The sequence below is a fragment of the Epinephelus fuscoguttatus genome, linkage group LG8 (assembly GCF_011397635.1).
Source record: "Epinephelus fuscoguttatus linkage group LG8, E.fuscoguttatus.final_Chr_v1".
Classification (NCBI taxonomy): domain Eukaryota; kingdom Metazoa; phylum Chordata; class Actinopteri; order Perciformes; family Serranidae; genus Epinephelus; species Epinephelus fuscoguttatus.
The window spans coordinates 36,499,170-36,526,814 of NC_064759.1; the positions used below are offsets into that span (position 1 = coordinate 36,499,170).

The 27,645-nt window shown below is 41.9% G+C and overlaps 1 protein-coding gene across 6 annotated transcripts in view; it reads left to right on the forward strand.

Moving 5' to 3' along the window:
* The window catches only part of LOC125892761 (intermembrane lipid transfer protein VPS13B-like), a 360,799-nt gene that overhangs the window by 260,257 nt on the left and 72,897 nt on the right, over nucleotides 1-27,645 (forward strand). For all 6 annotated transcript variants that reach the window (XM_049582970.1, XM_049582966.1, XM_049582968.1 and 3 more), the window contains exons 35-39: nucleotides 4,545-4,886; nucleotides 5,688-6,102; nucleotides 6,396-6,533; nucleotides 14,983-15,378; nucleotides 26,972-27,174. In XM_049582970.1, the coding sequence (XP_049438927.1) occupies nucleotides 4,545-4,886; nucleotides 5,688-6,102; nucleotides 6,396-6,533; nucleotides 14,983-15,378; nucleotides 26,972-27,174 (1,494 nt within the window). The remainder of the gene's footprint in view (nucleotides 1-4,544; nucleotides 4,887-5,687; nucleotides 6,103-6,395; nucleotides 6,534-14,982; nucleotides 15,379-26,971; nucleotides 27,175-27,645) is intronic.

A 27,645-nucleotide genomic window follows, 5' to 3' on the forward strand; every position in this document is an offset into this window, starting at 1 on the left:
GTCATCAAGAGACATTAAACTTATTTAGCATTGATGTCCCGTTGTCATCATCGTTAACTGTCATGTGTTTTTAGTTGCATTTTGTACTTTCAGTTAAGTTTATTCATTTGTACTACAAGCAGGCTAAAAGCAGGGTGTTTTTTTTTAATTTTATAACATGTTTTTATGTTATCCTTAAAATATAGTGAACATATATTTATGTCTTTTTCAGTGCTGTTTTGCCTCCCTTTTTTGGGTGCTTTTTGTGTCCCTGAAGCTAACTTGAGCACCCTTGAAGTTTTTATTATATAACTAGGCTGGCTTCAGGCTTCACTGAGGCTATGTGGCTGTTAAATGGACCCTTTTGAAAGGAATAATAGTCACCTTTGTTACTTTGGCGTTATTTATTATAGTCTTTCCTGTCGACTTCTCTGCCATCTAAAAACATCCACATTTTCATATTCCCTGATCTCTGAACCTGAATTGCAAACTACTTTTCATTCGTCTGGAAACAATCAACTGCATATGTGGTATTCAGATGTAAAAGTTATGTTGTCATATTCAGCTAGCCAGCCAACACTGTAAACGGGTGGCATTTGGATGATGTGACATTTGCTTCCGCATATTAGCCTTCCTCTAGCCAAGCTGTTCTGAGTTACACTGACAGAAATAGGGGTCAGAAGTCGTACAGATGCACTCTGATATGATTGGCACTTGGGAGACTCATGGTTTCACACTTTGGGGATTATCCTCCATTTTCCAGAATGTTCTGCCTAGAGACTCTGAGGGGATGACCTCATGATTGGCCGGTGGGGGTTGGGGAGGGTGTGTGTGTGTGTAGTTGCATGATCGTGATCAACTAAGTCCAGAGAAAGATTGTATTGGGATCTGGAAACAGCGCTTCAGTGCAGCCATTATATAATATAATAGAAAGTAATGGTTGGAAAAGGGGATTTCAGCTGGGAACAGGCCTGCAGCTCCGGTGCATGTTTGTGTTCTGAATTTATTGCCTTCTGTCAATGAATAAATTGGCGAAAGGTTAAAGCATATAGACTACAGAGTCATAGGTTTATGTTTTCTGTGTATACTTGTTTTCTTTTTCAGTGAATTAGCAAAATATGGATAATACAACTGAGCCCAGAAACACAGGAAGGAATCCAGTTAAGTGCTGTAAAAGTATAGCTGAGATCAAACTCTGGGAAAGCAACTGACTTCATGTGTGTTTATGTGTGCATGTTTGTAAATGCACAGATTGCACGCATTGATTCAAACTATATGAACAACTGTGTGCTGTGGTATGTTTTCTCATTGTCTCTTTCCTCTACGCCCCCAATTGTGTTCCCCATTATCCGTTATTCCACTTGTAAGCACATCTAAATATAGACCAAGAATTTGCTTAGGGGGCACTCTCTTAGTAGTGGTGGTTAAAGAGAAGACGGGGTATTTGCTGTAATTGTAAATGCATGTGTACTGCCTAAGCTTGGGAAGAGAGACAGAGAAGCGTAAAGAGTATCTGGCAGTTTCTACTGGCGCTTGCTCATTCACAGCTGCCGTGCAGCTTATTTGTCCCTTCCAACGTGGGGTGCTCTTTGGAGTGGACGTTTTTTGCCTCTGCTGAATACCTTTTCAAATACCTCCTTACCTCAATACAAGTTTCACCCGCTTAACACAACACACATGGAGACAAGTCGAGGCCCTTTTTCTGCCTTCTCTCCCCTCCCCATTGCTTGGAAAATCTTACATTTCTACAGAAAAGAAGTGCACACATCCTGTCCTCATTAGGCCAGGGAAAGGAGAGGGATCTGGCAGGGCCGATCCTATAGAAGCCCCACACATGAGCCTGGACGAACAGAACAGAACAGGCAGGCGGGCAGGCATGCCGCAGCGTTTTATATGGCTCTTGTTCTTAGCCTTTGATGACACTGTTTAGAATAGGAAATATCTAATAAGTCAAGTATTCTGTCTAATGTGCTGCCAGTGGGTTTAGTATTTGCCTGGAGGTCTTGAAACACTATCTCCGCCACAGCAATAATATACATTTAAAATTCTCATGGAGTGGGTGGGAGGGAGCGATGTAGAGCGAGCGAGAGGGGGCAGCTGAGAGTACATGCTGTAATAGCAACCATGTGCAGGTTGAAGCAGACGAGGGTGGGATAGGATGGGACATACCTTGAGTCTTTTGAAAACTCTCTTTCTGTGTGTCTTCTCTGTTTTCTATTTGTTACCATCATGTTTCAAAAGACAACAGTAGCTTACTGAAACTGATGTTGGACCCAATGATATGAATGAAAAAGGCCTTAATAATGGGGTGACAGTGTTGCCTGTGTTATTGGAAATGATAATAGGCCCAAGTCTCGTCATGATGCACCTGACAACCCGGCAGCGCTTAGAGTGCTTAATTTATATGACTTAGTGGTTGAATGAACCGAAACGGCCTTACATTTTTACATGTGCCCTTCTCTTTTTCTGTATTTTCAGTTTCTGATGCTCTAAGTTCTGCTGTATGAGAGAAAAGGGAGTGCTTTTGTGGGAATGGTTTCAAGTGTTTCTTCTCAGCATCTACAAAATATTTTTTTATGCACTTGGGAAATTTTTGAAAAGTAAATGCTTCTTTTCGTCCCAGCTTGTTTTTCCCCACACGTGTCAGTTCTACATAAATATGTTGAGTTATTTATTATTTGATAGGTAGTGTTTAGTTTTATATATTTGTCTCGTTCATGTCCCCTGGGAGCCAGTGGCGGCTTCTTTATAGTTTTGAAGATGGCATGCTTTGGTAGCAGAATAAAGATGCCTGTTTTCATTGTCGCTTGAAGCCCAGCAACCTACTCACATTGATTTATATCATCTGTCACTGAAAGCTTTTTATTGCCACAACGGCTGGAACTCTCCCGGCATCCGTTACTTGGAGCCAAGTATAAAATCTCGGCTGCTTTAGACACAATACCACAGTCACTACACAAAACGATGTGATTTGCCGGGTGAGGCCCTTCTTAAAAGACATTTCCAATATTGCAAGAAGTGCAAAATGATTTTAAGACCGCAGAAAAAGTCCCAGAGCATGCCTTTAATGTCTCTGTGGCTATACGATGCTCTCCTCCTTTGGTCAATTTGTCCATGGTTTCAATCAAGCGAGTTATTTGGTTTGTGTCCCCTTGTAAAGTCAGGATCCAAACAAGAAACAAACTTTGCAAAAAAGAAAAAAAAATGCTCTCATCCATTTTTATTTGATGGTCTGATCCATCTCTGCAATTCTAACACAGCATCTTGGTTTGGTTTGAGATAATGCAGTTTGTTTTAATGCAAATTGAATTCTCATGTTTTAAGTCACATTTATCAAGCTGTTGCACATGTTTTAGGGTGTTTGTGGAGTTACACAGGTAGCAGCTGCCTGTGTAACTGTGTGTGTGTGTGTGTGTGTGTGTGTGTGTGTGTGTGTGTGTGTGTGTGTGTGTGTGAAGGTGTGGGTGTGGGTGTGGGGCATTGTGATTGAGGTCCTTCACTGAGATCATTTGGTAACGGAGGTCAGAGGATGCATCACGTTCTCCTGGTTCAGCTTTAACATTGTGGTAGCTGGTTTAGACAAAAAAAAAAAGGAGAAATCAAAACAGAACAGATGTGTGTAAACTGCTTTAGCCACTAACAGGGCTGCAACTGAGGACTATTTTTATTATGAATTAATCTGCCGATAATTTTCTTGAATAATTGTTTTGTCAATAAAACCTCAGAAAATAAAAATTATTGCATGACTTAACATCACCACCACAAGGAGACCTAAAGCTGTATTTGGCATGATGACGTTCTGTAGTCTCATTTAGCCACTTGTTAGCAGCCACCTTTAGCAACCAACACATATAAGTTTTAAAATTCATAAGTTGGGTATGTACTGATGTATTTTATGTTGTTGAATAAAACATGAAGGTCTGTTAAGCTTGTGTTAATCACAGACCTTATTTTAGGCATCTAACCAAAAACCCCTTAAACAAAATCCATTCTCTTCAACATGAGGGGCCCGGGAGTGCTAACAACTCACTTCAGGGTTTTAGGACTTATTCCTGCACTACTCTATTTCTCAGAGCCCAAGATGACTTCTTCAAATGGTATGTTTTATTCCATTAACAGTCAAAAAACCCAACGCTATGTAAGTTTGACAAAGAAAAGCATCAAATTCTCACATTTAAGAAGCATGAAACCTTCAAATGTTTTGCTTTTTTACTCAAATAATCATAAAACGACCATTCAATTATCAAAATAGATATGGATTCATTTTCTGCTGATTTACCAGTTGGATAGTTGATTAATCATTGCAGCTATAGCCACTACTTACTGTAGAATACAATACAGCGCAAACATTTGGTACAAGTTGTACATTTTTACCTTCTTTTTTAATTTCATTATTGTTCTTGAGAATCACTGTTGGCTTATATAGCAAGAAAACTCATCTGTGACAATAAAGGCAGGAAAAGTATAGCAGTTTTTATAGTGAAGCCATTTCCAGTAGACTTCAAGGCTCAAAAAATCAGCATCAATATGAATGCAGCTTTACCTTTCTCTGTTTTTGTGTACAGGTGCGTCGATACGAGAAGAAGCATGGCAGTCGAGACCCTGCGGCAGGCATCGACTCCTCATCACGTCACAGTGGGACTGGGCAGGACAGCGGCTTCGGCAGTGACAGTGCTCACATTCGCATTGTCCAAATAGAGCAGCAAAGCGGGGCCAGCCACCACTGCATCGCTAGGCCCTCCCACAAGTCCACCATCACCAAGAACCTTAACTTCATCCCTTTCGACATCTTTCTCACAGCTAGTAGGATGTCTGTCATGACCTATGCTTGCTCCAGTCCCCCAAAGGCCCTTCCCTCATCGTCGGACACCCCCAGCACACCCGAGAAGAAGGAGCCAGGGGATAAGGTAAACAAAAAGCCTGTGACATGGAGGCTCTCTCATGACTCAGTTCTTGGATTTGTCAGTGGTCCATGTGTGTATAATTTTTCATACCATGCACAAAAGCAATATGCATCGTTTATGTGAGGATTGTAGTGGTGTACATGTACAAAAGATCAATATTACATAATTTAAAATCAACTTTTAAATTTGGACTTACCTTATGTGGTTTACGAGAGTAATTTCATACAGTCCAAATTCATTTAACTGAATTTAATCCAACATAATGACGTGTTTTTCACTGTAATATGGATTTGCACAGTGCAGTTAGTCTATTCCGTTCAGTCTGTCACTGCCCATCTAGCTGACTCAAGACTTTAAATGTATGATGTATATTCAAAAGCTGCTCTTTACACTTAGTCACTGGTAATGTGATCTGGCTGATATGAAAGTGAAAGACTTCTGGGCACCAGCTCAACACTGTCCCACGCAAAAAAGGAAAACAAATACATAGTTGTCACAGGCAATTAGAACTCTGCAGTTCTCTTGGTAATAAGAGGGTCTGTTTGCTTGCATCTACATTGAGTGGACATTTTATTTGGTACAACGTGTTATTATGAACAGCCAGTTCCTCCAAACAGTGGATGTATATAGATAGGATCAACAGGATCTGTGTAAACTGCATTATGCGGGCGAGTTATGATGGACCAAAACTTTAGTAATGTTTCCAGCATCTTGTTGAATCAATGCCTCAAATAATTATGGTGAATTTTTTTTGGAAAGTGAGGCTTGACACTGTACTAAATGAGCTTTCTGCTTCTACTTTAGATGGGAAAGAGTGCCCTCAACCAGCCTGAGATCCTGCCTGAGTCTCCGCCGACCTCGGCCTCCCCTACTCCAGACCCTGCTCCAGCTGCCCAGGGTTCCCTTGCTGGCCTAACAGCTGAGGACATCCTCAACAGCAACAACTCCCAGCCGGCCTCTCCTCTCCTGAAAGGCAGCCTGCTATCCCTGGGTGGCCTGCCAACTCCCAGCCGCTCCTCAGCCCGCCAAGCACTGGGTGTGACCATAGTGAGGCAGCCAGGGAGAAGAGGGACTGGGGACCAGGTGCTGGAACCCCTCCTGTACATCCAGGTGATGCAACCTTCCGCTCTGCTCAGCTGCCACCACCGCAAGCAGAGGATGGAGCTTTCTGTGTTTGACGTGGCCTTAAGAGGAGTAGCTTCTGACTACAAGTGCCTAGGTAAGAGACATTAGGAGAGGAGACTGTCAAAGTTTGTGTGGGAAAGATGTACCAAAAGGATCTTATAAGTGGAAAGGGTGGATTTGGATCTTCTGTAAAGATATAGGCCCTATTTAAAGTACAGGGAATGCAACATGGCTGCCAGCCAATTAAACCCACAAAGGAAAACTATCATAACAGTAAATATAAAATCTATTAAATACATTGACACCAATTCTTTCTCCTGTTCTCTTTCTCCTTGCTCCTTTTCTCCTCTTTGTTTCTCTTTCTTAATTTCTTCATCTTTCATCCAGACCCAGGAAAGACTCTGCCAGAGTCACTGGACTACAATGTGTTTTGGCTGCAGACAGTAGCTGGAGAGGTAGACAGTAAAACGGGCATCCCTCCCCCTCTGCTCTGCCTCCAGATCAAAGATTTCCTCAATGGACCCGGTGGGGATCACGCACACACACACATACACAGAAAAAACACATTGTTCAGTGCATGCAACGTCTTTATACTCACGCTAACATGCTCGTTTACTATTTTAAGGCATCCGTCTCACATTTAATCCCGTTTCGGGGGAAATGTCCACTGCTGTGAAGCAGCAAGAGGAGCACACGCATACACGCTGATCAAAAGCATACTGTGCCAGACACAAACACAAAAGTCTACTTTTATGCTCTGTGTGCAAATGATGAGCAGTGTGAAAGACCTTGCAGTTTTTCCTACAGTAGGCTACTGATACCACTAATACTCACTGTGAACATTAGAATACAAGCTCCTGTGGATTTTAGTGTGTACACATGTGCAATGTCAGGCTCCTGTGGATTTGCTCTTCACAGGGTTTGGTTGTCTATTTTTAGGCTGATATGATATCCATATGAGCAGCTTTAAGCAAAGGTTGTTGACCTAAGGGTGTGACTGACATCCTACCCAAATAGTACAGCAATGAATAAAAGTGTGAGTGGGCTTTTGAGCATATGAGTGTGTGCAACCTTGTTATCCCTATGAGGTTTTCATGGAGAGTGTGTGTAGGCGCAGGACATCCTTCAGAGTTCAGCTCCCTGAACCCAGTAGGCCAGATGCTGCAGATGCACGCACGCACACACACATGCACACGCGCACGCACACACACACACATGCACACACACACACGCACACACACACACACACACACACACACACACACACACACAAAACTATGGACATACCTTGACATATAGTCTGTCTTTCTTCCACATGCATACAATCATGAACACACACGCTGCATGTATACAAAAAAGAACTCTAGACTGAACTGTAGGTGTTATTGATGACGGTTCAGGGAAGCGTATAGCCCCCTCGCCCACACCCATCCCTTCCTGCTGTCAGCGGAAAGCCCACAGCTTCTCTGTCCACCTGGAATCACACCACACAATGCAGCTCTCTGTACACCACTGCAATCACACAATAGAGCCGCAAAGCACCAATGTCCATCTACCCCTCTGCTCATTCCAGATGGCGCCAGCAGTCAAATTACAGCGTGCATGACCTTTCCATGAGGCATGAATTACATCATTTTTCAGTCAGGTTTTGAGCTTATATGGTAAATATGATTCCCGTCTGATGGGAATTCTCTGTATACAGGAGAGGCAGGTTAATGTAATGAGTAAGGAGAAACTGTCCTTCAGCATAGAGTGTGTACTGTCCTGATTTCTAATCTCACTTTCGAGAAGAGCAAGAAGAACAGCAGTAGATGCAGTATTATTTTTGAAATTTGAATATATTTTGGTTTACTTGATATATTTATCTGTTCAAAACCGCATAATGTTCAGTGCTGATTTTACAACTTTATGTGACTTATTAACAGGATGTTTTACTGAGCAGGGTTATTGCCTGTCATGCCTCGTTTACATTATGCTGCAGTTACATCTGATTCTAGTGTTCAGTTGAAGCGCAGATGTCGACATCCTACAATTACAGTCAGGTGTTTCCCTTGAACTAGTAAAGAGCAGAGCCATCCTTGTCTCACTGGGATAACTTCAATCATAATCATTCACATTCATTCTCTCTACACACACACACACACACAACACATATAAACAACACCCTCCCAAATGACTCAGACAGGATCCAGGCTCAGTGTGAGGTTGCCCCAGGTCAGGCTGTGCTGGAAATATCTAGAATTGACCACACATGCTACTGGTTCTCCCTCACCCCTTCACCCGCACAGTCACACACACATACAGGCACACGCACACAACTGTGAGTTGTTTGGTTAGATGACTCTCTGGTGAAGATTATTATCCTCTTCAGGAATGGAGGAGCAAAGAAAGAGCAGGAGAATCAGTGATGCTGACTTTGCGGAACAGTAATTTCTGTTGTCAGTCTGAACTGAAGCATCTGCATCATTCATAACAAGGTTTAATAAGTGTCTTCACCTGGTGAGACATGGTTTGATGCCTCCAGTCAGTCAAGCTTATTTGTTTGGATTTCTCTAATCTGAATATGAAACAATAGATGCGAACAAGAACAAAGGGAGGATTGATAAAGACAGGGTTAGGAAGAAAAAGAGCATTCAGCATTTTATTTATCAGTCCCATGGTATTTTCACAGATGGTTTATTTGCATGTGCAAGTCTTTATAACTGTCTGTCGCTGTGTGTGTTTTGCGATGCGTGTGTATCATGTCTGGCAGCTCTACTTTGATTCGACAGTGCTTCACATTTGATTTATTTCAACGAGGCGCAAACGGAGAGCAGACCGCCGTGAGGCCACGTCTTGCTGTGTGTTTACAGCAATATGCTCGCAATTTCAGCAGCATTTATTCTGCAAGACCAATCAAAGCTGCCCTCCCAAGGATGCCGAGTGGGAAACACTTGTAACATGTGTACTATAAACTGGATGGTGTTTCAACACTGACCCTCACTCAGCAGCCGCTCATCACACACACACACACACACATACACATACACATATAAACACTACAAATATGGATACATACAGGAAGCCACATTTGTAAACCAGGAGGGTTCAAGGCTTGACCAGCAAACACATACATATAAAAAGCTGAGATGGGGTTGTTTTTTTTTTTCAGTATGAGCAGTGATTGACCAGTGAACACACAGCACACATATACACTTTCCTCTGCTCCCTCTCTCATCTTTCCTACTCAGCTCCAGTCTTTGAGAGGGTCAGTGAGTGAGTCCAGAGATGTAACTGCTACCACTTGGAGACGAGAGAAGCAACAGGTGATAGATTAGCTAGAACAAATTGGAACCATTACTCTCCCGTGTCCCTGGTTCCCGTCAAGCTATGGGTTCGTAGAAATGTTGTCAGTTACTGTATACAAGCCTGTGCCCCTCCGAACCGTCCAGAACCACTCTAATTCGAGTCAGATGGTATCTGAGGCGCGTGTCACTGGCCTTACTTGGTATGAGGCTTTTTTTGTGACAGTGGGATTCTACAGATACTTCCCAAAAAAAGGACTAGCCCTTGCAAACACAGACATACACACATACCCTTCACATACAGACCCTGTGTAATTGGACACATTGCCACCTGTGTCAGACACAGGCCTTCTGCTGTCAAGAGTCAAGCGTAAAAGTCAGCTAAAGAAATCAAAGGTGGGGTTGGAATGAAAACAATGTTCGTTGTGGTTGCACACACACACATATACCCAACACCAGGTTCAAAGTGGGGACGGCGTCATGCATGACCTCGCCAAAAAGGCACAGTAACCTGGGTAATAAGTATATTTGATCTGCCCCACCACTTTGCAGAGATATATATGTGTGTGTACGTGCCTCTGTCAGACCTTGATCTCCCACTTTCTCCAGCACTAATAGAGGCTGACACCTGAGAAGGGCCAGTCTATGATTCCCCCCAGCCTGTTCACATTAAGTCCTGTTCTTTAAAGGTATGCGAACACCAACACCACCTCTCAACCTCTAGGCTTGATGCCTGCTCCTTGCACAGGCCTTCCACTGACGGTCTCCAGCTTTAAATAGCCGTTAGTCTTAAGGCTGAAGCCAAGGTTTTCCCAATAAAAACACTAGTGTGAGAATGTCACTGCTGGAAAAGCCCTCTTTTGACTCACCCTGCTTGGCGATGAAAGTGCCACCACTCTCTCAATAATTGATATTTCCTCCCTTTAATTTAAAAAAATCTCTGCAGTCTTTCCTTGCCCTCCTAAAGCAGAGCAGGCACATTTGGAAGCAGTGTTACATAAGATTGTATTCTCAGTTCTTCACTTTACAATGTTAAAGAGGTGCAGCAGTGTGTATGGTTGAGACAAGTCTTTGTCATAGTGCTGTGTTACATCTTAATCCATAAATGCAGGATTTTGCACATCAGTCTGTAAAATGTACAAGTCTGTTATGGCTTGTAAAAAGTTTTTTGTTTTTGGGGGGATTTTTTTTCTGCCGTGAGGGTTTTACTTTCCTCCTTTTATGCCATCTTTGCCTGGACAGTGAAACCACACTGAACACCACTGTTGAGGCCGTCTCACACACACTCCCTTTCCAGCCCCAGTGAAACAACCAAACGTAGGAAAATGACAGATGTACTCCACTTGAGGCCATATAATGCTGTGATGTGATTTTATTAGATTCATCTTTTGGCATTGCTCCACTGCAGTAAAAATGTGCTCCATGGGCTGCTAAATACAGCCAGGGGGAAGCTGTACAGATGCTGTGGTCCCTTTCTTTTCCAGCGTCCAGTTGTTTCTGACTTCACACAACTTAAATTAACTAATTCAGATACACTCTATCATGCTGTCATTTGAAAAAGTAAAGTAACAGATATTTTCCTTTGACCGGTCTGTCAATACCTTAAGTATTGCATACATTTAGAAGCGTGTCAGTTAGCTCAAGTGCAGTATGTTATATGCCTCAAGTCATTTAATGAGATACATTATGATCAGAGTTGGGTATAACGCGTTACAAAGTAACTAACCCTAACCCTAGAGTACTTTCATTACTTTTTGCAGTAACAAGTAACCTAACGCATTAGTTTGCTGTTTGAGTAATCAAATACTTGAGTACATTTTCAAACAAGCAATCAGTTACTTCCGTTACTTTTAAAACGCTGCAACGCAACGCAGCAACGACTGTCTTTTGGTTCTAATAACGGAGATAACGTTAAACCTATCAGTCCAAAAGAAGCCATGAAGCTTTTGGCTAGCTACGTGGTAGGAGAAATGCTGCCATTGCCTATGGTGGAGTCTAAAACATTACGCAGGATCGTCAGTAAAATCCCCACGACTCAATAGATGGAAGAGGACTCGCTGACTGACAGGTCAGACTCAGGACTTGCATTATGCCTGGTACACGCTACACAACTTTTCTGCCCGTTCTGAAAGTCACTATGTCACATTACACCATCGTGGATTCATAAAATCGTGCCGTGACTTGGCCGACAGACACGACACACTACACGATGGTACTCACCAATTATCCCTGGTCGTCTTTCACGGTGTGTGTGATGTCATCGGGTTATTCTTGTCCTATTTTTATTACTTTCTCTATTATTTGAGTCACTGTGTCTGTTCATGTGCCAGCCCAAATGTTGTTGTAGTCACCTAAAAGCGTCAGCAGATGGCAGAAGCTACATTTGAAGTACCGTATGTAAACATACAAGCTACTGTATCCTCCACAACCAAGTTCCTACAAATGTTTCACAATAAAAGCCCATTTAGAAAATGGAGGGATTCTCTCAGCCGAGGTTATAAGGGGCTTTTAATTTGAAACAAATTCAGCAAGTGTTGAGTTTAAAATGAAGGCACGATGCATTAACTTTATCAAGGCAACGGGAGCAGATAAAAAGTAAATATATAACAACACAGAGGGATTAATAAATAATGGACCGTCTACAGTGTAGTCTGTTTCAAATGAAGCTGGGAGCCTCTGCAGTTTAACATTGTTTGCATTGCATTGTTTGGGAAATCTTTGATTCTGGCTTGGCCTGACCTGACTTTCTTCTCCCACCCAACCACTGTTGCAAACCAAGTACCCCCCCTCATTGCAACACCACTCACCATCGGCAGTGCTAAGGTGGCCCCACCTTGGAGCAGGGGTATCTCAGAGGTTCTGGCACATTCCATGGGCATCCAATGGATGCTTGATCAATTTGGGATCTAGCGAAGTTGGAGTCCAAGTTGATGCCTTGACCTCTTTGTCACATTCCTCGGGGCAGTTCTTGAGCGGTGTTTGCAGTGTGGCATGGCACACTGTGTGGCACACCTACTGTGGGGGCCACTGCCATCAGAGAGTACCACTGCCATGAGGGGGTTTACTTGGTCTGCAATGGGGTTGGATGGGTGGAGCATGTTAAGGGGCATCAACATGAACGCCAAGACCAAAGGTTTCCCAGCAGAACATTGCATCGTAACAAGATGATCATTGTTATTCACTTCACCCACCAGAGGTTTTAATGTTTTGGGTGATCGGTGTATATGATTTTTTTTGTTAGGTTTTTTTTTTTTAGACGGTTGGAAAGATGTGGCAAGGATGACTCCACAGGCGCACTGTACATTAGACATTTTACTCATGATTAATGCTTCATATCAAGTAAAAATTTACATATGGGTTAAGTATTGGGGTTGGAATGAACTGTATTCATAGCACTGCTCATTTAGGAAAGGTGAGTTTCTGAATATAGGTAATAAATCCCTTAGAAATGGGTGCATGTTGGGGGTAGGATGGGTTTTTTGGGCAGAGGAAGAGAGAGGGACCTCAGGATGGAGGACAATCGATAATGAGGACCAGGTCTCTCTGTGCAGAGAGCCAGGCAAGGCCCGGCTCTGGCCCTGACTGGGTGATCAGAGACAGCTTTATGTGATTACAGAGGGGGGATGGGTTGATTAGATTGAGGGATGGAGGAAGAGTAAAAGATAGAAAGAAGCAGAAGGATGAGCTACATGAAACAGAGGGAGAAAATGAAAGGGTGAAAGAAGAATGGAGGGAAGCAGAGGAACCTGGATGAACAGCTGCATGCAGGCTATTTATTCCACCACTGGAAAGTTTCCTGGTGATAAGTCAAGTGGAAATGATAAGCTACATTGCACAGCAAATTCCACCTATCTTTCCTCCAATTCCTCTCTCCAGCCATCCTTCCATTTGACCATGTGCCTCACTTCCACTGGATTAAATGAGAGAGAATCGTGAGGGCAGAGTCTGTGTGTGTGTGTGTGTGTGTGTGTGTGTGTGTGTGTGTGTGTGTGTGTGTGTGTGTGTGTCTGCCTCCCTTGGCAGCACTCCCGCTCATGTCATCCAGTGCTCCTACCTGGGGAGGAGACAGACGGGAGGCCTAAAACCCTTAAAAACCCTCTAAACACTGGTGCCTTGATGAGACCATGAAAAACAGCTGCGCTTGTTTTCGGCCGCTTCCCTCTCCCATCATCATGACCAAGTGGAAAAATGGGATAATGGAAGTGGTGTAAAACGGCATTGAGTTAATTCATGTGTCTCTGTAAATTCCAGTCAAGTGTTTGAAGGCTGCAACACACCAGAGAGCGGGAGAGAGGTAGAACAAGAGAGACGTGGAGTTTTGGATTTATGTGGCTGGCATGAAGAAAAGATTCTCCTCTGCTATTCCACAATGTCACGTTAAGATGTTACAGTGAGGCAGCCAGTAATTGTGTGTGTGCATATATGTGCATAAAAGTCAAGGAGATATAGATTGAGACTGGACACAGCTGTTCTTTAACAGGTCCTTGCATGCAAAGCTGAGTGATTAGAAGAGGAGAAAAGAGTTCAGAGTTTGATTTATGAGACACGGTACCATGCAGTATTCTACGGGTTAGATAGCAACAGATCTTGCTCAGTTGGATACTGATGAAGCCTGCCGTTCCTTAAAACCCTCCAATGGATTGTGTCCAGTTTATGGTGGGTTTTTATTCAGTTCAGGTCTGGGGTTTCACAAAGTTTAAGAGGGCCTGATGTAGCGCAGAGGAGGACTAAACAGCCTTTTACTAAATTGCTTATTGTAAAGACTATATATCAAATATAAATTTCCCACTCACAACAAAACAAAATAAAACATAACCAATCCAACTGCCAGAATAAATGTTGACACTTTACATTTTTGCAGACAACAGATATGTTACTTTTGTATGTTGTTTTGTAGCAGATATGTTGAAACTTAATGTTTCTTTTTGTATCAACAAGGCTGTTGTTAACATGTGGTTATGTTTAAGCAAAAAACCACTTGGTTATGGTTAGGAAAATATCAAGTTTTGGCATAAATACCCGGTTTTGGTGGCAGAATCCCCTCAGGAAACACAGTGATGTCTTGGTTAAAAAAACAGCTGCTTTTCTGGGAACAATCTGTGTTGGAAACACAATGATGGTTCACTCAAAAACACCCACTTGTGGTGGCTAAAAAGCAGCTTGAAATACTGTGATGACTTGCTAAAATTCAATTGGTTTTGTTGTTGGTTGGTGTTGAACAGTGGTCTGCAGCTTGGCAGGTGTCTCACCAAGGTGTCATGCCATCCACCATCCCCTCCTACTCCTGGTGACAGTTAGCAAATGCATGACCGTACTTTTGAAACGATAATATGATACATACGAAATGTACAAATGTAAAGTATCCCTAGTTTGCACAAACGTACATTTAGTGTGTACGCTACTTAATGTACTTGAGGTAGCTTCTTTTAGTCTCAACAGTAAACACATGTTTTATAACCTGCCCAAAAGCGTCGCTCTCTCATTTTCTCACACTTCGTAAGTATAAGTCAGAATGAGCACAGGAGAGAATCCTCAATTTTGAGAGGGACTGCTTAGAAACTGTTCAAAGAGAGAGTTGTTGTTTAACAACTCAGTTTTAAAAGCATTTTCCTTTGTCTCTTTTCTTCACTGTTTCCTATCTTTTGTCTCCTTCTCTCCCTCATTTTCTTACTTTCCATCTCTCTCCACAGCCGAGTTAAATGTGGAGCTATCACGCCCTTTGAAAATCAACCCCACACTGGCGAAGCTGGAGCAGGCCAAAGCTTACCTGCAGAAAGTCCTACCAAACTACACTTGGGATACCTCCAGTAAACCACCCTCTGCTTCCTCCACCCCTCACACCTCCCCTACAAAGACACCACCCAGAGCGTGTCCTCCTCGTTCAGAGCCTCACCATCAAGCCTCGGCCTTGGGTAAAGCCAGCAGCATCAGGGTCCTGGCGCTGTCCTTCCACAAGGTCTCTCTCCACACTGACCAGATTGTAGTTGTCATGGAGACAGAGGCCCATCCAATGAGGCCCAGCGTGACAGTAACAGTGTCGGCCATGACAGGAAGTCTGAACATGAAGTCGGGGCCTAGAATAGAGGGTGAGTAAAACAGAAACATCCATTGTTTTTTGCAGAAACTAAAAAAATAGCATTGAGCTTATGTTGCCAGAGACACGGAAGAAGTACAAGCAACACAGATGCACTGCATCACAGGTGAAGAAACATGAAACCATACTTTCTGTAATTTGCCAAATAAATTTGTGACTGACTGAACCTCCAAAGGAAGTAACAAAATGAAAAACACTCTTGACAGCTGCTACCCTGATGGGCCAGCCAGTTTTAATGTTCATAGTTCTAATGAAGGTCACCTTGATGTTCAAACTGGAAACATAGAGCCCCCTAAACTGGAAATCAGTTGTAAATTATACCAACTAACAAAAAAAAGTTTGTGGTAAAACCTTGTGATCAGAGATGTTCATGGAAAAGCGGAACTGTTGTTTGATAAGATACAGCTAACTCTTGGTTGTATGGTTGCTGATGCTTTAGTCTGTTGAAGCAATTTATATTCTTTTCTCAAACCCCCTACAAAGACACCCCTGAGCTCAGTAAATGACCCATGTTGTTTCACTCTAAAGTAACAAGGGCCTAGACCTGAAATAACTTACTTTATTATTGCTTTTTTTCTTAATGTTAAAATGAAAAAAAACATACCGCTTATGTGATCCATCTTATTCTGCTGCATTGCAAAAACATTGCCACTTGTTTCAAGGGAATTCTTGAAACAGGTGGAGCTACATTGGAAACAACTGTAATGACCTCACCCCATTTGGCAGATTTTATCATCTTTTAAAGAAACCACAATTTTAAGACTCAGTAATGCACTCCACTAAATGTACATGTTTTTTTGTGGTGTGTCATTTGCCTAGTACCCTAAGCTCACCGTGTGTGCCAACAGGAACCAATCCAGGCCCTTTGAACATGAAGCACAGTTACACAGAGCTCCAAATATCCAATAGAAAAATGTAATGGAGAACAAATTGTTCTGTTTCATGTCATTGTGTAACCGAACAAATATTGATGTGGACAAACTCTAAAGCTCTATACCCAGTGCACCATACTTATATTTGTTATTCATTCAGATTGAAGTTTATTTGTAGCTGGTGTGTTGGAACATGTTCCTTCAGAGAATGTGTTTAATTAAGCAGCAGGTTGTATAAAGACAACAAGTATAAATACATTCTGAATATTTATTGATCATAGCACTTAGTCAAACTTTCCACTTTCCGCCCTTGTTTGTTGAAGAGTATGGGATGTCTCAGCCTTTTTGGACAATTTGACACTCTGTCATTCACTCACACTATGAACCAAATACCAATATTGCTTTCAGGATTATTTGGAATATTGATGTCTTTTTTCACATGCTAGCAAAGCCCTCACCTGCCAAAAACAAGTTTTGTCAGTAAACTGTAAAGTGAGATGTTTGTGTTAGTCTTGGACCTTAAGTTGTTGTGAGACAGTGCATGTGTGTGTATTTGATTGCTGCTGATGAGTATGTGTGTATTGCTGCCTGAAAAGAAAGATATTTGCATGTGCTTATGTATGAGTGTGTGTGAGAGCGAGATGTTTGTTTTCGTGTTAGGACCAAACCCTGCCTTCATCATCAACACTGACTATTATCCAGGAGGCATCGCAGTGTTTCCATTCTAACAATCAGAACTGCTAATGCTAATGTAAATTCAAAAGCTTCCAATTTCTCTGTGCCGTTGGGTGTGAGCCGATGCGCTGTAATAGATGATCAGGAACTGTTGGTTTGTGTTTCAGCTTTTGCTATTTGTTTGGCATGTCTTTTAAATTGGCCACCAGATGGAAACAGTAAGATAAAAGAGAGTGATGGGCTGACGTGCCATATGTGGGAGAGAACAAGGAACACTCGTAATTTTGTGAGAGAGATGGTTTGTACCGAAGTACCACTGAGCAACACATCCCCTGTTGAGTTGAGTTTGCAGGGGGACGAGGACAGAACAGGAACTGGGCTCCCTAAGTGCCTGCATCTGCTTGACAGATGTTGTTATATTGGGTTACTTCAGATAAAATGATTGTCGAAAATGTTAATTAAAACCTCAAACAATTTGCACTTTGTTTACTCAAATCTGCATAACTGCACAGTGACACAATGCTCAGCGCTGCTGCCCTGCTCTGATTTTCACCAGCTTTTCAGCTTTCATCCATCTTTGATGTGTTGACTTCGATAAACACAGTTGAAACTGTGTGTGCAGTGCAATGGAAAAAGAAAAAAAGTTTAGAGACAATTGTGCTAATATGAAAGCTAATCCCCTCCTACTCTCTTTGCTTCAGATATTTATAGTGATTTCTCTTCCTTTGCACATAGAAATCCTTTTCAAAACAGATTTGTTAATAGTAGAACTTTGACTTGTTTACAGTAAACACAGGAAGTAGAGATTAGTGTGCAGTGAACTGTCTTTTCATGGATATTGTTTACCGCACAATTACCAGCACCTTGAAACAGAGCCACCGCTCCTCTCAAGACATTAAAGCTTGACTGGACGCATATAAAATGTTGGGATCAGGACCGCTGGTGTTTATTGATATCCATTGGATCATTCATCTCCAGTTTGGCTCGGAACTCTTTGAAATACTGTTTGTTGTTACGGCCCAAAAAACATAACATCATGTGTGTCTGTTCTGAACAAGACATTACAATAACTGCCATAAAACTAATGCTGTCATCACCTGCAGCAGAAGTTTCATTCAACTCCCCATCTATCATGTTTGAGCACTCTCTGAAATACCGGAGAGGTTTGAGATCCTGTATGTAGATCTCATTATAGACCCTGATATTTCATCTCTTTGCCTCATCTCTGAGAGCATGGTAAAACTTTGAGTAACATCTGTAAATGTTGCATGGCACAAAATGCCCACAAAGAGGATTTTTTTTTTGGCATTGGAAAAGATATTTTAAAGCAAATGTCATAAGTTATGCTGCTGAATAACATGTTTGTCTCACCCAGTTGTTTCTTCCTCTTTTTTTTTTTTTTTTTTTTGTTCTTGATAACTCCAGCACTCTTATAGATCTTTGTCACAACACACGCGGCTATTTTCCCCGAGGGCTTCTTCACATAGTGTTTCCAGATTTGTTGCCACTGAAAGGAGACAAACTGTCTCCAATTACGCAGACTGATCGCCAGTGACAATAGATGTATCTGCTGACTTTTAGCCTTAGCTGCACCACCTCCATCACTCAGCACTTTGGCCTCTCAAGTCCGTTCTGTACCTTGGAAAACGGATACCTTGGAATTTTGCGAAGATAAAGGTTAGGATTCCCGTTCTGTTAGGTTGAGCGTTTGAGCTGCCACAATAAGTCAGGGGGAATGACCCCCCCGGGAGAGGCTGTACATGAGAGATGTAAGACAGGAGAATGTAGTATTACTACTGCTGCAGTATGTACCACTACTGTTGCTGCTGTTGATTCTCTGCTGGTCGTCAGTGGCAAGCTGAGATTGATGGGCCACATCCTGAGCAGACCTCAGGATGATGCCAATGTGCGAAGAGAAACCGGAGAGGGAGGAACAGGGACGGGAAGAGTTGTGAATGAAGGGAAGCAGGAGGGTGATGGAGATAGAGAAGCAGAGGGAGAGAAAAAATGGAGAAATGTGAGAGAAGTGAAGGAGGAGTCAGATAAAAGAAGTTGTAGGAAATAAAACATGATTAGACAGAGAGAAAATGCAGATTAAGCAGAAATGGGATACAGCACAAGAAAGGAAATAAATGAATGAGTAGGACAGAGAAGCAGATGAGGAAAAGTTTGTAACAAAGTTGGATAAAGGAAGCAGAGGGCAAGGGTAAAAAAAGAAAAGAGATATAATACAGGACGTGGGGTGGGGGGAGCAGAAGACAGGCAGACTGCTAAGTGTGAGCAATAACAGGGGTCTCTTCAGTATATGCCATTACACTCACCCCACCCCACCCTGTCTTCATCAGCATACATCCATAGCTGCAACAGGGTGAAGACCCTGTCATCCACCCCCCCACCCCCACCCGTCCGCCGAACATCTGGGGCTCTGTACCTGGTCATGGCAGCCCCCCCTCTGCCAGGGGACAAGATGGAGAGAGAGGGGATTAGGTTGACAGTGAGGTGTGTTACCAGATCCTGTGTTAATGAAAAGCAAGTGGAAGCCCCGCATTCCTCCCTCCGTCCATGGCTCACCACTCCCCAAGGTAGGGGGGCATTTATAGTTCAATGAAAGAAAGGAGGGGGCGGGCCTGAGAGAGAGAACATATGTCTTAAGGTCCATGAAACAAGACCCTCCCTAATCTCTCAGCTCCCCATCAGACTGCCCATAGAGTGCCCCCGATCTCCTAAGAACACACACACGTATCAGCAGACCCTGTTACGAGTGCCCCCATTTTCATATGCATACAACAACATACACACACACACACAAAGCTTTCTCCTTGGTCCTTTGCCTCTGCGGACCCCCTGCTTCTTCACGGTGATTTACTCCAGCACACTTGTAAAGGAAAACTTCTGTTCATGGAACAAAGTGAAAGCTACCCATTATTTATTTATGCCGCTTGACTTTTTTTTTCAAGTTTTATTTTGTTTCCCTGGACAGTCTTTGAGTTACGATCATGTCAGTTTGTTTACTCTACTGAAAGAAAGCCACTCTTTTCCATTTATCATATTATTTCTGTTTCAATGGTCTGGGAGAAGCAGAGCAGAGTAAAGCCAAACATACAGAGATTTATATTGGGAATGCACCTTAGTGTGATTTGGCAAGTTAACCCAACTAATAAATTGTTTTCAGTGCATTATTAATAGAAATATATCACAGTGAAGACATGGGGGGGGGGCGACTGTCCTCCAAGGTATTTGTTAACACACAGCTGCCAAGTCAAGACGAAGATGTACGGCAGGTAGATGGTCAGAGGCATGACATGTAAGAAAGCTGTGAGATTATTGTAATCAAATATCAGAGACAAACAAACAAGATCTTGTAGTCTTTTAAGAAATGTTCAAAGCTCATATTTTATGCATCATTTGTGACTCTTAGCATGAAGTCATATTGAGTGCACAGACCTTACTTGTGGTGGGAACTTCTAATCAGAGAAGTGGTACGTGTTATGGCTGCAAGTAACAGTTGTTCTAATTAGCGATTGATCTAATGATTATACTTTTTAATTGTTTAAGGTAAGAATATATGTAATATTTTCCATCACAGTGTCCCAAAGCCTAGGGGTGATTGCTTGCTGTGTCCAACCATTACTCCAAAACCTAAACATCTTCAATATAGTGAACTTACTATCACATAAAACCCACGACAGCAGCACATCTTCACAGTTTAGAAGAGGATGTTGGCCATTTTTCTTTGAACAGTTTCTTTAAGGATGAATCCATGATCGGAATATTTGCCATAGATTTTCAGTCAACCAACTAATCAATTAATGTGCTGTTCTTTTAGCTCTCGTACATATACAGTATAATGCCTTACTTGCTAAAAGCACAAGGACCAAACAGTTATTGAAACTTGCTTGCAAATTCTCCTAAAGCACCTGAACAAACTGCTTGGTTTAAAGGTTCAGTGTATAGGATTTAGGGAGATATATTGGCAGACACTCAATATAATATAATAAGTTTGTTTGCTTAGGTGTGGAATAACCTGAAAATAAGAATTGTCTTATTTTGTTATCTCAGATGAGCCGTTTATACCAGTATAGGGAGCAGGTCCTTGTCCACAGAGTCCACAATGTTGCATCACCATGTTTCTAAAGTAGCCCAGAACAGACAAACCAAACGCTGGCTCTAGATAGAGCCATTTGCATTTTCCCAGCCACCATAGATTGCAGCCCCTCATAATGAGCTGAGCAGCTCTGAAAAACACTGATTTTTAACGTGAAACTGATTTATTCAGTGTTTTTACCAGTTTTAAATCACCAGGTCTGCAAGAGACCTCTGTGGATATTTCAGCTCCTGGTAAAAACCTCCGGAACAGTGAACATTGAAGGAATCCCAACCAGGTGTTCATTCTTTGATTCTTCATTCATTGTTGAGGCATGCAAGGAAAAACAAGTTGAGCAGTGTGAGTAATTGATATGCAAATGATCATTTAGGGGGTAAAGCATTCCTTTAATAAGCCTCCCTTGAACAACATTGGTCTTTATTTTATCCAGTATTAAGTGTTAGTTTGCCAGGCTATTGTAATGCATAATGTTGATTTTGTTATGCTGTTTATTTCACTTTACTCGCTTGGCACTCCATGTCCTGTGCATTACACATCAGGCACATGTACACACAGACAATCAGAGCAGCCAGAGAGAAAGAGAGCAATTTTTTGTGAATTATATTTGAAAATAACCCAAACCAAACTGAGCCTAAAGCTGTATGAAATGAGATGGCCCAAACTTGACCTAAAACACAATAATTTGTCAGAATCCTTCAGGCTTAAGCTTGATAACAGAATGGCATAGTGTGAGGACTAAGAGCTCTCTACTTGCAATGTTATTTTCATACATATTTTCCTATGAAGAGATCACATTTAGAGCTGCATATTAAGAAATTAAAAGATATCTACCATGCATAATTTGCTGTGTTGCAACTGTCATTGAACCCATATGTATCTCATCAACACTCATCACTTACTGTGTAATGTCTTGGATGACGCACAGCTCCCTGCGTTGTGCCATTTTGGCCGACAGTGTCCCCTGCTACGAAACCAGTTTCCTCTAGTGTCCTATAGTGGTCTTGTGGTGAGGGATAGTGTATTTCTGTGGTGAGTGACAGTATATTACTTCTATTACTCTCACCATCCCAGACAGTCTTCGGGGGCCTCTGCTAGTTAGGTAATGACTCCTTTAGGTTTCTTCTAATTGATACCAGTGCATCTCGGGATATAAATCAGCCAGGCAGTGGTCAGATAACGGCTGCCAGGGAGAAACCGACACGGTAAATCAATGTCTCTGGTCCTATCTAATCTTACCCAAGCGTTTGCCAGAAATGTATTTCACTTTAGGAAGATTTCCATCCACCCTTTTCCCCACCACCCACTTTGTTCCTCAAGTGTCATAGGTTTTACGTTAGGCTGCGGAGGGTGTGCTCATATGCACTGGTTTACTGGCAGTCTTCTGTGAGAGCATGAGATGCAGGTGTAGGTTAGTGTGTGCAGATCTATGTGTGATCAAAGCTGATTCTGAATTATGTTTTCCAGCATCCTGACATATAGTAGTTCCATTACGTAGCTCAATCATTCACACACTGAATGAATTCTCTGCAGTGTTGGGAAGGTTTTGCTGTTAAAATGTAACTTCATCAAAGTTGTTTATCTTTTTACATTCAATTACTTTTTAATTATTTTACAGGCAAATCTTTTAATTTATGCAATAAACTGAAAAGTCCTTAAAACACAAATAATGTCAATGATGATAACATTTTCACTGCTAGAAAACAACAAAGATTTGCTAAATGGCATTGCTGGTGAATGAAAAAAAAAGTCCTCTCTGTGCTTTAGATACATCAAACGAAAAGGTTGTGAAATAAGCAGAGCACTCCAACATTTTAAACACCACTTTGTAGATATAGATGACCTCGTGTGTGGATATTTACCTAAAATATAACAAATGATGATGGGGTTATTTAAAAAGAAACAGTGGCTGCTCACAGGCATGACAGACTTTGAAAAGTGTGCATAGGTTTGATTGGCAGAAGAGAGGCAGTACATATTCAAACAAGAGAACCATTAGAAATTGTCCAGAATTATACCAAAAAGCATTCCTGCACAACATAAAGCAAAGCAACAAAATGAATGCTGTATAGTTCAATATGAATTGAAAATGATATATTTAGATATTTCCCCTTTCTAATTACTGACATTTTGATAAGTGACTGTAATTTAGCTACATATTTTTTTCTCGTAACTCTAACAGATAAAAGTCACATTTATTATTTGTAATTTATGTATGGCTGTTAAATGTAAGTAGTTACTCCCCAATGGCCACCCCCTGGATTATACTTTTAACCTCCTCTAACTTATCACATACAAGGTCTGTGTACATCTGTATCACTGTGTGGTAGTTTTGCTAAATTATAAAAAAATATTTTTTACATTTGCACATTACTTTCCTATTTGTGTGTGCGTGTGCGTGTTCAGTGTATCAGCCTCTAGTTGGTGCTGTGTCACAGTCTGTTTATGAGAGTAGAGTGTGTGTCATTTGTGTAGAGGGTACTGTAAAATGGTCTTGTGGAAATGTGAACACAAACAGTTGAAGTATAACTGTGTGTGTGTGTGTGTGTGTGTGTGTGTGTGTGTGTGTGTTTTATATGCCAGGATCTATTTCATTTAGCGCCATCTGAGCCAGTTACATAAACCCCAAACACATAAAGTACACCCCCCTCAAATGCCCACAAAACAACAGCTGTCCGTTTACTCCAGTGTCTGCGTACGTGTGTGTGCGCATGTGTGTCTAAGTATATATGTATGTCTTAGTTAACAGTTAACAATATTTTTGTTCATCCCTATGCGATGTTATTCTTTCTAGTGTCTGTAAAAAGGTCTTTCCTCAGTCATGTGTGTCTGTCTGCATCTGTGTTTGTTGTTGTGTCCACTGGCATCCAGTATGTATCATCTCTCTTACTGCAACTATGTGTCTTAAGGTCAACACTCCCCAAAAAGGTTGCTGCCGCTCCTTTATTTTCTTCCTATCATAAAGCATCTTCATGCTCTTTTTCTTTCTCTCAGTCTTTTCTCCTCCTTCCCTTCTTTTTTATGGCTTCACCCATCACCTGCAAAGATGTTACATACTCTATTTAAACGAACACAGAAACACAGGTACCGCCTGGCTCATCCTGCAACACTTTCCCAGCTCTTTTTTTCCCCCGAACATTCCCTGCGCTCCTCCCTTCTTATGGCAGTACTTCACAGCTGAGCAGTGTAATGTCTCTGGGCTGTGTGCTGACACATCTCTGGAAACAAATCTAAATAGCAGTGCTATGGTCATACAGGGCAAGAGCAGGGATGGCGAGAGAGCGTGGAGAAATGTGCCTCTGACTGTTGTCCAGCCTTGATGGAAGAATGGAGTTAGAGATGAAGAAAGAAAGGGATCCCCCCTCATTAAAACCACTCCCAATTAGGGTGATTATTAAGAGTGCTGGCTGCTGCTGCTGGCTTCAGCACCAGGATGCTGTGGTCAGCCGGGCTGTAAATGACGCATGGTGAGACAGGAGAGAATGCTTTGATACACATTGTGTGTGTGCAAATGTGTATGTGGGTGTATTTGTTTCCACTTGTTCACCTGGGTGTGCATGATTGTGCATATGAGTTTACACATGTCTGTATGCAGACATTTAGCTTTATTTTTCTCTATGAGTCTGTCTTTGTCTGCATTTAATGCACATGTGCTTGTGTCTCCGTTTATACGTGTGTGAATGAAAGATCCTCCATTTTAACAAGCCAGTTTGGGAGTTCCCTTGTGCTGTCTAATAAATCCTCGCCATGAAAATAAACCCGATGTCCACAGTTAAGTAAGTAATCTCTAACAGCTCTCTCTGCGCCACAATAGCAGAAGATATTAGCAGGTAAACCGCCAACTTGTATCAACAGTGTCTTTCCTGAGAGAAATGACTCATCCCAGTATAATATTTCCCTTCAGAATGATTTATTCAAGAGAAGCCCTCGTTCATTGGAACCCCCCCTGTTGTGTTATAGCACTCTAATGTTGAATAAGATGTTCCTTAGTCAGTTTACAGAGCCTGGAAAGATGTGAGGACGCTTATGTGTCATATCTTCATCAAATCATAGCCCTCACTCTCACATCCTCCGGTTCTGTGTCTCTCTCACTCTCTCTATGTCTCTATTTGTCTCCTCATTTATCACCTCCTCCCCCACTCCCTTCATATGCTGTTCCATCTCTTCCATCTATCCTGATTTACCCCAAGTGAACCCCAAACACACTGTTGTAAAAGTTGTTCCTTAAAGGGCAACTAACTAAATAGGGAACTTTTTATATATATAAGAGCACTACATGGAAATATCATATTTGTGAAACTGGGATGTGAGGTTTTTATCCACAGGAAATAACAGAACAATACTTAAGAGATAAATGCAAATTATATTGTAGGTAGAGTTGTTAAAGAATAAGCCATTTTTTAACCATATATGTTGACTGCTAGTTTTCACTGATGTCATATGATGTAATATATGTGTATCACTTTACAGATCGTTACCCCTAGTTGCATTGAAGAGGTGCCTCTGCTTGCTACATGGTTTACAAAAACAGCTGTTTTCAATTTAACAATCAAACGTATGTATCAAAATGTCACTCTTTATTCAGAACTGTTTTAAAGGTCAAACAATTAAATCATATAACTTTAAATTAGGGACTGAAACAGGTGTGTCGCTCCATTCTTTTACTTTCCCAGACTTACAGCCAGACTGGAGTGAGAATTTCGAGAGTTAAAAGGCATTTTTAAAGAGCTACTTCTCAGGGCATTATTAGTCATCTAGGGTTGAGGTTTCCAAATGGGCTGCTGCTGCTGTAGCTTTAACTGACCAGATCAGCCCTCCCATGTCAGCGACAAGTAGAGGGGGTTTCAGTCCACTGATTTATGGGACCAAAAGACCAAGTTCAGGACAGCGTGGGACCACAGTGACACATCTCTGTTTTAATGGAAAGGACAGAGAATGCTGTCCTTATTACGTTGGGGCTTTTGCTACTTTTGGTTCCTTCAGGATGAGTGGGTGTTTGGCTCCTCTTTCTGGATCCCATCAGGATTTTCTCACTGTCATCATGTCTGCTAAAACCTTCAGTTTACCTAATCACAGAAACACTGAGTTTGAACTTGAATCTGTTCAGGTTCAAATTGGTGTAACCATGAACCCAGAACACCTCTGTTTAGAGAGACGCACAGGGGTCACATCTGCGCTTATTATTAACTGATGGTTGTACATTTTAGCCACAGACCCAAATATTGGATATTCACATGACTGTGACAACTCATACCTGGTCTAATTAATCACTTACTTTAGTGCGTAGTCCACTTAAAATGAGTAAACTTGGTAAGCTATATTAGTCATCAGACCATTGTTTCAGAAGCATGAAAGCAAAGGCAGGGTCCTGCACATAGTTGTTAGATGACACGATGACAAATCATGCTCTTCTTTTTCAAAGCCAAGTGTTAATAACGTTCTAAAAATTCAATAGTTTGAAAGCCGTTGATGTGGTTTGTGTAATTGTAATGTATGTTTTGCTACTTTGATATGGCATAAAGGTAGACTGTTGTAGTTGAAGTCAGTGAAAACACACAGGCCTGCATTTGTGCAACTGAATTTTGAGGTTGAATTGTTTATGTGTTTCAGTTTCATCTGGCTTTGTTGCACTTGTATCAATGAACTGTGTTATTTTTTATATATAATTAAAGATATCAATATTTCACTTTGAAACTAGTATTTATTGTAGGCATTTTCCCATTTATTTGAACCCTCTCTCCTCTTTTTTTTCCAATGTGTAATCAATAAATTAGTAACTGCTTCTACTTTATCCACAAACCACTTAGAACATAGTGTATCGCTGACAAGAGATTTTTCCTCATCATAGTCCAAATTTTTTTTGACATATGTTTTCCCTCTGTAGTTCCACCCTGTGCTCCTCATGCCATTCATTGCTACTCCTTCTGTCTTCCTAGATGCAGTTCAGGCTGCGTCTATGCAGCTGGAGCTGCAAGATGTGTTGGTGAGAACAGGGCTAAAGGACCGGAACCGCCTCCTGCTGGGGCCGTTCTCCTGCAGTACCTCCCTGGAGGCTCGGTGGTGTCGGCACAGCGGTAGCCCTGGACATGAGCCTGGCCCCCCTAAACTGCTGCTGGACCTGAAGGGAGGCCTGCTGCAGGTTTGAATACCCATGACATCAATTCAGCATCCTCAGTCACAAAGTTTATCATCCAGCACAGGCACAGTTTGTAGAGGTCAGGGTCAGATCAGCACCTCTACACCTGGTTAGAATTCAGTGTCTTGCTCAAGGACACTGAAACCCGAGGGCCTCAGCCAGGCTCTTTCAGTTAAAGACCAGCCTCCAAATACAAGGCGGTTGCTGCCCATTTAAACGTCACCTCAGCTTAAGTGCCTTTGGTTTCCAAATTAATCCTTACAGTATTCATAAGCTGACACCCACAGGCACAGCTCATCACACTCCTCTTTAACTCTGCTTCTGTCCTCTTTGCAGCTGAAGTGATGACAGTAGGAACTGCATGCTGTAATTCCACCGTAGATTTGAGTCACATCTGTTGCTTAAATGGTGGAATATTAGGCTATTTTTAGGGGGGGGTTATATCTTATGTGTGCCTTTTTTCCTGTCAGAAGT